Source organism: Nannobrachium achirus (genome assembly GCF_963921795.1).
Source record: "Nannobrachium achirus genome assembly, chromosome: 8".
Classification (NCBI taxonomy): domain Eukaryota; kingdom Metazoa; phylum Chordata; class Actinopteri; order Myctophiformes; family Myctophidae; genus Nannobrachium; species Nannobrachium achirus.
In genome coordinates, this window is record NC_137817.1 from 21,357,918 (window position 1) to 21,371,039 (window position 13,122).

General features: G+C 38.8%; 2 protein-coding genes across 3 annotated transcripts in view; one reads left to right on the top strand and one right to left on the bottom strand.

Annotated features, from left to right (window-relative positions):
• Positions 1 to 6,235, bottom strand: part of hip1 (huntingtin interacting protein 1) — a 59,429-nt gene extending 53,194 nt beyond the window's left edge. For both annotated transcript variants that reach the window (XM_080732377.1, XM_080732376.1), the window contains exon 1: positions 5,937 to 6,235. In XM_080732377.1, coding sequence (XP_080588503.1) covers positions 5,937 to 6,056 — 120 coding nt within the window. In that variant the 5' untranslated portion in view covers positions 6,057 to 6,235. The remainder of the gene's footprint in view (positions 1 to 5,936) is intronic.
• Positions 6,236 to 8,924: 2,689 nt separating this feature from the next.
• On the top strand, positions 8,925 to 13,084 carry bcl7bb (BAF chromatin remodeling complex subunit BCL7B b). Its single transcript, XM_080731449.1, has 6 exons — positions 8,925 to 9,063; positions 9,523 to 9,598; positions 10,548 to 10,638; positions 11,049 to 11,207; positions 11,771 to 11,874; positions 12,042 to 13,084. The coding sequence occupies exons 1-6, from the start codon at positions 8,951 to 8,953 to the stop codon at positions 12,111 to 12,113; spliced, it is 615 nt and encodes a 204-aa protein (XP_080587575.1). The 5' UTR covers positions 8,925 to 8,950; the 3' UTR covers positions 12,114 to 13,084.
• Positions 13,085 to 13,122: the final 38 nt, after the last annotated feature.

Here is a 13,122-nt window from a genome sequence, read left to right on the forward strand (position 1 = left end):
GTACTACCTGTAAATTGTAACCTTAACTGCTGCCTCTGGGTGACTGATTTTCCCTCGTGGGACAATAAAGATATCTATCATGTGTAGATTACCAACCATAGATGAAAACATTAAACCAAACACTGCTATACAAAAGAACAAAGCACTCACTATAAATGGAGACCAAGCCAGTGACAATAATCAGCATGTAGCTCATTATACCATGGTCCCCTGGGGTTGGATATTATACCCCGGGCCATCAGACTACTCAAAACCAAACAGACAGTCTCAAGACAATGCCTGCTCTTTTCCACAGTGTCTGCTCACATCCTGGTACAGCGTGGGCCCGTAAATGAGGCAGAGGCACAGCCATTTCTCACATACAGTGGCCCTACTCAGTCCTATCTGTTCACACACTCTCTCCCTCTGGTCACTGTCCTAGTGTGTCTGCCCATGTATTTGACACATGTTCCAAGTTCTACTTTTGACTCCCAGTGAGTGAACAAAATTAAGAACACCTGTTCCTTCTTTGAGATTGACAGAGTGAGTGACAGACTGTCAGACGGACAGATAAGCTAACCCTCCCCTCGTATCCCACTTTAGCTTTGTGGCTGGTAATGAAAACATTTTCAATGCTCACAGTGGATGCTTGATGCCTGGTCCTATCAGGGGGAGTCAAAGAACCAAACATGACTAATGCTTGACCAACTCAAACAATTAGCCAGACTCCAACCATCCTCTTATTTAAAGGGTATTTAACATGCTTTAAAAATATATATTTTATATAAATATTGGACCATAATACATTTTTATACAGCTTTTTTAGCCTAAACAACCACTCAGATATTGACATTTCACTCTAATTCCAAGCCATTTCAGAAGCAATACCAAAATGCCTTTGTTGGCAACGGGGCGCTGTCTTTGGGCTAAAATTGGAACAATACAGAGAAAATTAGAGAAAATTAGAGAACCACGAACCACAACCACAGTCAATCGTAATCTTCTCAGTATTGTTCAAATTTTAGCACCATTTTACCTCATGGTTCCAACTCATATATAGAGTCTGAATAGAATATATTCCAAGAAAAAAATTAAAAATGTGAATTCATGCTTTAAAAGTCCTCACTGAATATGACCGAAGTTACAATGCACTGCAGCAGCTGTACAGAGTGCAGTTTGGACCAGGTAGTTTACAATGGAAGTGCTTTCCCCCATTGTTTGTAATAATTCACTTTAATTTCATTGACATTTTGACACATCATACAAATCAATAATGGCCCATGTTATTTGGCATGGTCAGTGTTGTATACTTTATAAACAGCCGTGGGCTAATATTCATTCTCGACTAAAGGAATTCTTAGCCAACATACTCACAGGATAATAGTCATTCTAATGTTGATTTTACGGTGGCTCCTGGCTATTGACCTATAGACTGACAAAATTAAAGGGTTATTATCTAGACTTGAGATGTGTTAATTTCTCAAGAAGTAATTTATTCAGCATGGAAAAAGCATAACAAACGGCTAATGAACTAACAAAGTCTTGGTTGACTAGACCAAAGCGACTGGTTAATCCATGACTAAGTTATGAAGGGAGTAGGGACAGCCCTCCAGTACAATTTACTTTATGAACAACTGATCTCATTTAATGCATTTAATATAATGAGTAGCTGTGAGCACTGAGCATAGGTTTGAAGCTTTGTTGCATGTGAAACAATAAAAACGTCTATTTTGCTTTCCTCTAGTATCCCATTCAATATTGTACAAAAGCTGTTAACAACAATTTGAATCAGCTCTAGTCTGTATTAAATCCATTCTTAATGCTTGTATACCTCATCGGTCCACTTTGTTTAACTCAGTGCCCTGTCACTCATGTCCAGGGCTATTAACTCATATGCTGCCATTTAACAATACCTTCGTACTCTTTAACTGCCATTCGTCTCCATAGACTTCCATGTAATTCATAGTGCACGGATCATGCACACCCATGCCTAGATAATGCACCACGTGTGTCCACATTGCTCACAGCTTTCAAACAAAAAAATCCGAATGGAAATCCGTTCAGGCATTCATGAGATAGCAGCCATTATGTTTTACACTGTTGTGAGCTTGGAGGTCTGCTACCTGAGTTGTATGGGGGTTGTATGGGGGTTAAACAAGCAATTTCGCGATCGCTATCATGCCTACTAACGTTTTTGGGGTCCAAAAAAATTAAAAAAAAAAAAAAAAAAAAAAAAACTTTTTTTATTTTTTTATTTTTTTTATTCACGGGATTCACGGGCGTGGCAGGGTGGGACAACGGGATTTTTAAGGGATTCACGTTTTTGGCAGTTAATGAGTTAATCAACAGCCGGTCGCTCAGTGCAATGAGGCCACAAACCTCCGCCTACAGTTTGTGCTGCCTCAGTGCTTTTAATGACCCCAGTCTCATGCTTGTGTATGTGTGCTGTGCATAGTGTATGCTTGAAAGGCACGGCCTCAGGTACAGTAGGATAAAGTAAGCCTAATTTTACTCTATAGTAAGATGGTGTCACTTGCAAACAGGAATTGATTTTCAAGCGATATGATGATGCGTTGTTAGTTTGAAAATCAGTTCTTAACATGCAACACTGTTGAGCAATGGAGCATAAACTTAGCTAAATGTTTAATACACAAATTTGTTAATACAAAATTGGTTTAAGGCGTGTCCATCCGAAAACTGAACTTTTCTTTGTAGAGTTGCAACTTTCCGACGTGCAGATTTCCGAACTTCCGAACTCCGAAGATTTCACCGAACTCTAATTCGGTGAAATACTTTTCAGATGTCGCGAGTGACGTCATTTTGTAGTCGAACCGGACCTTTTCGACGAAAAGTTCAGTTTCAGTGAAAGTGTGGACAGTACAGGCCTTTAGGGTTAAGGTTAGGGTAAAAAGGCAAAAAATGTCTGGGGTACAGAGTAAGTTCAACAGAGAGAGAAACGGAAAGGCGGACCCAAAGAGGGACAGAGAGAGTGAGAGGGAGTGAGATATAGATTCAAAGTGCTTGTCTGAGTCCGCCCTACTGCGTCCTGCTTGTGCCCGAGGGCTACGGCCACGCTCCTCCCCTAAATTCCACAGCTGCCAGGGCACCACACAGTACTAAAGGGGGCACAGGCAGGGGGAGCATCGATTAATACAGGTCCATAGATCCACGTAAGCACCCATACACACACTCATACAGATAGACACAAAGTGTACAATTACCAAAACACACAGACACACATCCACATGTTCATACATACAGATACTGTACACACACACACACACACACACAGACACAGTGTAGTACTGTATAAAGTAAGTAAACAGAAAAGAGGAAGCTGGCAAGAAGTCTAATTTTAAGATGTTAGGCCTAATTATGTAACTGTGGTGTCACTCCATATTCCACAAAATCATCCCTGTCAGAGAGCTAGTATCCCTGTTATCCCAGAGGATATGAGAGGGTGCTGACGAGTCCATTCACAGGCATTCATTATGGTTGATATCATTTCAAAGATTACTACCCACACAAGCTTTCATTTGAAAAGAAACGGAAAATACCTCAACCCCACTGTCCTGCAATCTAGGAAACGGCAAGCAACATTCCTACATTTTGTGGCCTGGATGTAAAATGTAGGCATATTTCCCAAGCTTTACTGCCATAAACCTACGTGAAATGTTGGATGCATTCTGGTATATAGGCTTCAACTAAAGCAAAAATAACATACCTTGCGGCAGAATCGCAGTGAAAAACAAGGATGCCAGGAATTAAATACCCTCAAGTCTAAATTAAAGAGGGAGCTGCTATTATGAGATAAAACATGTCATTAAAAGCAAGTACTGGCTGTGTGTTATCTGGCTGCCCTGCATGGTTCTTTTTATAACTTGGTGCGGACAATATGACAGAGAAGATTTTGAACACACCCTGGCTGTTTACCCAACTGAATTCAGACAGGCAGTCTTCAAAAGTTTAAAACAGCTGGCTAGCTCGATAGTGATACACTGGAGTTGATGGAAAGTCTAACCAAAGTGGCAAACTGTCTGATTTGGCAGCTTTAGAACACAACATATATGTGTCTGTGTCTGTGATTATATAGATTCTAGCTGATCAATGTAAAGCAGATTCAATGATTTACTACACTACTCGCAGGAGATTTCAAGAGACCCTAGTCAAAGATCACACACAAAAAGACAATAGAATAAAATCATATTGACTTGAGTTATACATTTGTAAACTCAGTAAAATAAATATAAATATTGTGTTCCTGACATACTTACATTAGTTTACCGATATTAGGCTATAGCAAACTTATTACATTTAAACTGACATAAAAACAACTAATTGTGTCATGCTTTGGTTAGGCCAAAGTCATGTTTGAACACTGATATCTAAATGACAATATTCTTGGATTTGTTACAATTACTTCTCTTCATGGCAGCAGATGAGCTGATTAACTTGGATTGCCAAATACAAAGCTCTTCTTCACTCAATAAATCACATTATTAGTAATATGTATGGGACTACTCCCATACATAATACTACTCCAATGAAACCCGATTCTCTTTGCTACAATAACCATACCACACCGTAGCTGCATGCAATACCACAGCATGAGAAGAAGCTATTTACGGTACATGCATACATGAACTTGTTGTTTGTGTTATTGATAACCCTGTTGCCTCAGTATGCTTTCGGAGAATTGTACCTCAGTGCAGCCTGACAGTGACCTAGTGACCAGGCTTGGCTTGTGACACAGAAAGCCACGCATGTGTCTCTCAGAGCCTCTAATACCATCCTGCTACTGTCTGGGTTAGGTTGGGGGGGCTTGAAGAATTACACCAACTAAGTTAGACACAGAAACTCTTCACACAGTGCACTGTAGATTGTATTGACTGATGATGATAACTATAAATGCTGAGTTTCAGCTGTTCACTGACATGTTGAAAACAGTTCCACCAGCAGTAGTAGGACAATTTAAAGAGGCCTGATTCATCTGACCTACTTACCCCCACCCCACGGTTTGGGAGGGGAGACCACCAGACAGGCTGGCGGAAGGAAGCGGTAGTCTCTCCACAGCTTATAGCAGCCTGCACATGCTCAGTGGGAGTGTTGTTTTCCTGACTTCATCATTATTAAGTCACATATAGCTCTTTAACTTATATGCTATTCATTAGTCAGCACCATCGAAACATAAATGGACAAAAAAAAGGCATTTAATATCTGATGATGTCTCTTTTCTCTGCAGGTTAATCTAGTTTGTCTCATAGCACTTTCGTCATCTTATCTACCACCACTCAGGGTCACTACATAATTGTAATGTTTTGAGTGTAGGCCAGCCCTACAGTAATCACTAAAAGCCTTCCTACAGCGGCCAATTAATGGTAACTTATAGATATTGCCATCCAGCAAGAAGAAGAAAACATTCAAAGGGACACTGACCTACATTTCAACAGCTTTTGTTTTTATAGTGGCCATACTGATATCTGTTTGTCACAGCGCCAAATGTACATCGGTCACTGACTGGAACTAGGTGGTACAACTGTATGAATGCTGGTAGGCTATAGTATCTTTATGATCAACTTGAATGCATTGCAAAATAACTCCATACAAGCTAAATCCCATACACAACATCATATTAAATGTGATCTCAGTGTAGTACACTATAGTATGAACACTGTTGCGAATGCGATTCATTCATACCATAGACCGTAAAACATATAGGTTCATCATACTTCATTGGCTCCGAATGTAATTATAATACACAGCCCTTGGTGTGGAACATGAACATGACCATGACAGTAAAGATCCTGACGGTCTTCCACTGGACAGTGGACACACTGTCCACCAACCCGCGGCTGTGCAGTGTGCACCCGTCCCATGCCCAACAATAAATGGCATTTTTCCATCTTTTCTGTTTATAATATATAAATGTAACATACGATTGCTTTTTCGTACTGTACCTGGCCTCGTTCAAAGTTCTCCTTCTCGAGTTCCAGACTGTTGGCACCACCGGCGGTTCGTCGGATCACTTTGGGGATAGCGTTCGGTACTTGCTGCATGGAGCTCTTCACTCGGTCCATTGTTGTCGGATTCAAATCTCAAATGAGCAAGATAAAGAAAAAACACTCTTCACAAACGCACTGCAAAAATAGACGGTAGGTTAACTATAACGGTCCATGCTGTACTTGGGTTATTGTAACGCGATCATTTGGGTGGTCAGCCAGTCAGCCCAACGCCCCAGACAGCGTCAGCCGCATGAAGCTACAGACCCATGATGATCCATTCCAATCCAGAATCCACACATGATCACTGTGTGTGTGTGTATCGTAAAGTTACACATTACCTCAACCACTTCCGGTACAATGTTTTCACAATACAAGAAAAAATGTTTTTCTCCTACACATCATTTTTGTAAACAGTGGTGGAAAAGTAGCCATAAATCATAACTCTTGTAGACAACTACAAGAGTTATGATTTATGGCTAGTGGTAGTAGTGGAAAATGTGTTTTTTACTTAAAATACTGCAATGTAGAAATACTCTGCTGCAAATAAAAGTCTTTAATTGAAATGCACTTGAGTAAAAGTATGAAAGTAGCCTATTGGTATCAACATGTTTAAAGTACCAAAAGTAAAAGTACAAATTGTTTGAAAATACAGATTGTAGATTGTCTATTTTCAAATAGCCTAGGTAGGCTAGCGCTACTAGCCAATTAAAGTGATTAATTTACGTATGTTTTATAATATTATAATTTATATCTGCAAAGTAACTAACACGTTTTCAGATAATTGTTGTGGCGTAAAAGTACAATATTTGCCTCTGAGATGTAGTGAAGTAGTGGAAATACTACAGTAAAGTAAAAGTACTCATTCCTAATACAAAACATTTATTATAGGCCTAGTAAATTCACCCCCATTGATTCCGGATAGGGACCCTAATGCATTTGGGTCCCAATCCGGAATCAATTGGGGGTACATTTATTGTAATCAAATTATTGTCTTAGTAATGCGACAAAAACCAAAACAATATTATTGAACTCAAGTCTCCATGGCATGAGTAATCAATAGAAAAAAAGTCATTTTGGGGATGAACTACTGCTTTAAGTACAGTAGGCTACTACTAAAGTAAATGCCACCACTGTTTGTTAATGTAATTAAAAACAATGTTGTTTTTACTTCAGCATACTTTACTCATCGTTGTTAATTATCCGAAAAGTACCCTGCATATACAGTATATGGTTCAACAGAAAAGCTTTTTATAACCCTAGGTAGAATTTTATTTTGAAATATAGGGGTCTCGAGATGATGACAAAACGTTACTCATTTCGGGCAACTTAGCTTATTTTATGAAATGACCAGCCACCGTCAATCAACCTGCTCACTGTGCTGTGCTCGGAGAAACACATGAGCATTCCTTTACAGTTGCAAAAAAACACTGCACAAACGAAAAATTTGCCATTTATGTTTTTTGTTATCGTTATCATTATTATTATTTACAAATAAATAAATTAAAATAATAATTATAGCCCCAAAAAATCATAAAATGGCAATTTTATACTTTCAAAAAACCTGTGGTCAACGTTGCTCTTGTGTTGAAGTCCACCGACCGGAAGTTAAGTGATTACTCAAATAAGTCTTGACGAGCGTGTGAACCTATTTTTTACTAGCGGCACGCAGATGAATAGCGCACCAGACCGCACAGTTTGTATTTCTCCTTTTTTGTTTGGAAATAATTAACATAAATCCAAACCCAATGCCCATAGGCCTACGTAAACAACAGCAAACTTTTTCACGACTCAAGACCACAGCCCACTACCTCTATGGTCCACTGTCCTGTCCAGTGTCCAACACTTTTTTCCAATCTCTTTTATGACTCGATGGTGCCCCCAGCTGTCAAACATTATGCATTAATTAATCTGAGTCCCCAGAAGTTCTTCTCTTTTTTCGCCACTAGGGGGAAGCAGCCATGCATTCATTGCCAGACAGTGCCACGGTATTCTGAGTGGTGGGAGTGGGAGTATTTATAACTCATTTATAACATACAATATTATTTATGGAACTAACTTAAAACCAATAATTGTTTGCAGTGAAAGATATAGCCTGTGTCAGGCGATGTACCAATTCTATAATAGTCTCACTCATTGACTAATATTTAGAAAGTTCAATATAGCCTATGATGCTATGCCAACAACAAATGTTTTACTTGAGATATATGCGAATATAAGCAACAATGGACATTGTCACATTTAATTTAACTAAAACAATCTAAGTGGTAAGTTGATTTCCTTAATATTGTTGACACAGGCTCGCAGTGGTGTAAAGTAACTAAGTACATTTACTTAAGTACTGTAGTGCAATTTTGAGGTACTTTTACTTAATACTGGAGTATTTCCAATTGTATTTACTGTTACTTCTAGGCCTACTCCACTACATCTCAGATGAAAAAAATTGTACCTTATCTCCACTACAAAGCTGAAATGATTATGGTGATTACAAAATGGCAGATCTACAAGCTCAGAGCACACCTTGTGAGCTTGGAGCATTCTGCATTCTGCAGAGTACTTTTACTTTTGGTACTTTAAGTACATTTTCATAGCAATACATTAAACTCGAGTCCATTTTGAATTCCAGACATTTACTTGTAACAGAGACGGCTATTTCTACATTGATTGCAGTATTGATACTTTTACTTGAAATGTGAGTAGGCTACTTTTTCCATCACTGATAGTCCGCCTACTTTTAAACGTAGCGGTACATCATTTTACGAGGGCTAGTAGATTGTAATCACTAATCAGTAGTAGGCTTACCTTCTGTCATGACTGCATATTGGTGCAGTGACCCAATGCAAATCCACTCAAGAGCGGATTGGGGGAAAAAATAAAACTCGAGACGAGGAGGAAATCATTAAACCTCGCGAGACTGCCACTATAACTGAGGAGTGTGGGCTTGGTGTTAAACTTTTCAGATGCATCTGTAGATGAATCATAACAACAGCAAGATGTCTGGACGATCAGGACGCGCTGAGACCCGAAGTCGCGCCAAAGATGATATCAAAAAGGTCTTGGCGGCTATTGAGAAAGTGCGGAAATGGTATGTTGGTCAGTGAAGAGAAAATATGGGGGTAAAGTGTTTGTTACATTGTAGCCTAACATCTGCAGCGACGCTCAATAAACTTCACTCGTAAAAGTTTGATGATGGACTGAAATACTGACCAATAGATTCCCCCCTCTTCAGAGAGGAGGCGGGACTAACTGATTTTTTTCCGCCATGAGCTGTCAAAATGGCTACAGTACAGTATCTCATGCTGCATGCTACAGTAATTAACGTCGTATTCCAGTGTTCTTCATGGGGGTCTTGGAACGGTTTCTCCAGTTCCGCATCTGCTGCCATAACCCATAAGCAATGTCTTTTGAAAATATGTTTTCTCGTTTTTGAATAAAAGACCTGAATAGCCTACTGTTGTATTTAGACTATGCAGTGTTCAGTATTAAACTTAAGCTAAACCTCTTTAACATCTTTAAATGGTTAACAAATGAATGTCATTCCCAGGGAGAAGAAGTGGGTGACAGTTGGGGACACATCCTTACGCATATTCAAGTGGGTACCAGTAACAGAAACTAAGCAGGTAGGCCTATGCCATAGCCTGTAAATCATAATGTCTACATGTTTGCACCCCTGTAATCTTTTTATTTGTTAAAATGTTTGTTTAATAGCTCTATATTCCCATAGCAATCATTACTATTACTATAATGATTGTTAAATAACAAGGGTCTCCCAATCTCTCCAGAGCTGGTAAAAAAAATTATATATATGTGTGTGTGTGTGTGTGTGTGTGTGTGTGTGTTTGTTTGTTTGTTTGTATGTGTGTGTGTGTGTGTGTGTGTGTGTGTGTGTGTGTGTGTGTGTGTGTGTGTGTGTGTGTGTGTGTGTGTGTGTGTGTGTGTGTGTGTGTGTCGCCTCACAGCTATAAGGTTGCAAAAGGGCCTTTCTGTGTGGAGTTTGCATGTTCTCCCTGTGTCCCCTAGGGTATAGGTACCCTCACAAAAAACATGCAGTAATCCTGGTCTCTAAAATGCCTCCCACTGGCCAGCCTGATGGAGGGGAAAGGAACTGGTTGGAATAACGTGTTCCTTCTGCACGCTACGTCCAACCAGGGAAGCTCCCTCCTGTCAGGTGACAAGAAGCGGCCTGCTCACTCCTCGTGCATTGAAGGAAGCATGAGCTCAGTTCGGGGCTCTCCCCAGGTTGGCAGAGGGAGAGCAGCGCCCAGGATTATAGTTTAGGCAATTGGCACTGGGTGAAAAATGGGTTACAAAATTGTGGGATAAAAATTAGGTAAAAAAAAATAGATACACTTTTCATTTGAAGTGAATCAAATTGGAACTGGAACACATGCTGATATGTGATCTTTTTGGGATTCTTTCCTGATTCTGTTTAATAAAGAGCGGGTGAGACAGTGAGGGGCACTATATCAGAATGTAGAGATTGCGCGTTTAACAAAAACCTTTTGTTTGAACCAACTTACAGCACCTTTATTAACTCTTGTCTATAAAATCACTTTTCCTGTGTACCAGATATATAGAACCAAAACCGCCGGTGGAGATGGAGTTAGAGGATTGAAAGATGTGGTCTTAGAAAACACCAACTCTTTACTGGATTTCCAGGGTGAGTACTGTGATCATGTTTATGACACCAGTCACAAAAATATAATTCTACTGAGTTTACACCACTAATTAAAATAGCTGAACCATTGCATGTTGGATGATGTGGAAAGACAAAAATAGAGCAAGGTTTTTGAAGGGACATGCTCTTTTCCTACTCTGGAAACAATACATGTTTACTACATTTTACAATGTAATAATATTGCTTTGGTGTGAAACCCAGTAAAGGTACAGGACACAGAGCTACAATTTAGTACGGTTGTGGGTTTATGGAGCAACCATATCTATGCAGAACACCTGAAGCTGATGATATCTGCTCATCATTGTCTCTGGGCAAAGCTTGAAATGACAACCTCTAATGACACATGTATATGCTGAGGAAATGTAACATGCCTCTTCTGCTTTTAATAACAGATGAAAACAGCAACCAGAGTTTCCTGTCCGATGTTTACCAGCCTAAAATGGACAATAGCAGCAGCACCTCCAGCTCACAGCAAGTCAGCCCTCCACACACCTCCAACCTCCGCAGTGAAGACTCTCAACCACCCATGTTGGGCCAAGAGAGTGTGGATGGCAAGTAGATGGTGCAGCAGGGTTTGGGTATTTATTGAGAGGGAGAGAGATAAAAAACGAAATGGTTTCATGAATGAAAGCATCAGTCTGCAGTGTTAGAGATATAATGGATGATATTGGGAAAGCGTTGACTTATTCCTTTATATTCAAGAATTTGAATATTTATCAACTTAATGTGTACAATGTTTATATTTGTATATATAATGTATAGATTTATTCACGTATCATTTTGTTCTATTGAGAGACATTAAAGCCTGAATAATCCTGCCTTGTGGCTCTAGCTCTAAAATGAAGAAACCTCTGTCTAAAACTGTGTGTTCTCCAGTGGGTTGACCAATTGATCTGAACTTGCACTCAGGCATTTGACCTTTGCCATATGAAAAGAATGACAAAGAACATTTTTAAGATATTTAAGGTGTTTTTATTGACTAATAATGTATGTATACATTTATATTGTGTTATTATACTAGTTTAACAGTGGAAATGTAATGTTAATAGGCCTATACTTTCACATGAACTCTATGTTATGTTCTGTCTAACTTCATGTTTAATGCTGACCTTAGAACCCATCCATCCAGGACCAGATGGAGCTGATGAGCCTCCTACGTTGATCAAGGAGGACCTTTTGTCATCGGGCACTGCTAGACGAAGTGCCCCAAGCACACAGGTTAATTATATCATCCTATCAGATCAGGTTATAGGCAACCCAGACTGGCAGAGATATACACATTGAGAAGCACAATTTTCTAGTTAGAACTATATTGTTGCATGACATTGATATCAAATTGCATTAAATCTCCCATTGAATATTTGGTTTTCTATTTAATTCAACAGGAAGAGCTGGATGGATCTGGAGCACCTCCTTTGAAGAAGATTTGCACAGGAGAGAATGGTGTTCTGAGATAACTTATTCAGATTTCAGTTTAGTAAAAATGCATACAGTGCCTGTTGTCAGTTTTAGTATACGCTCTGCTTCGACACAATGTTTTGCATTAATTTTTAAATTCTTTGTCTTTGAATTTCATTCCAAGAATTGTTTTGATACATTTGCACATGTGCTGCTCATGAAGTTACATTGAACAAGAGATAAAGAAGCATATATGGCAAGTTCTTTGTACACACGTATTTATCACCTTATAACCAAGTTTCATCTAATTTCTTTATGAATGAGGATGATAATAAGTTTCCCATTAATCCGGTTGCTTATTAAATGGTTTGATGCGGATGAAACTTTACAGAATGTATGTCTGGAGCACAATTACAACAATGTTTATACGTTGGTTAGTTTGAGCTAATCATGTCTAATGTTAAACATTAGAAAAACATTGAAATACTAGCTTCATTGGCAGAGGACTCAAGTTTAAACTGTTGAAGTAGACTGCTATTTCTATTTACACATACATTTTTATGTGCTGCATGCTTTGAATCTATTATATTGTAATTTGGTTCTGTTGGTTTCCTTCATAGGAAGTATCCAAGATACCTTTGTTTGTGTTTTGTTGATAAATGTTTAGATGTGCCTACGGCCTAGAATTACAAGTACAATGTCCAGTTTAGACTATAGGCTTTCAATACAGCTCTTTCCTCTGAAGCTTTTATCTCCCTTTATGCACATTAGAATATGGTCATCTACAACTCTTGCTCTGGCTTTGTTCTGTATAGAACATTATTGTGAACAACTTACAAGAATCTTCTATAATCTTGATATGGCAATGTTTTATTTTTTATCCCCAAAGAACTGATGTTCTACCTATTTTTTTTGTCTTCCTTTTTTTGTGTCACTGCTATTAAATTGACAACAATCGACATCTTATCAAATCTGTTTATTTATATGACAGATTTTTGTAAACCTCAATAAATGTGACTTTTTGATTCTGCTCATCATTATTATTATTTATAATGCCACTGGCCTTGG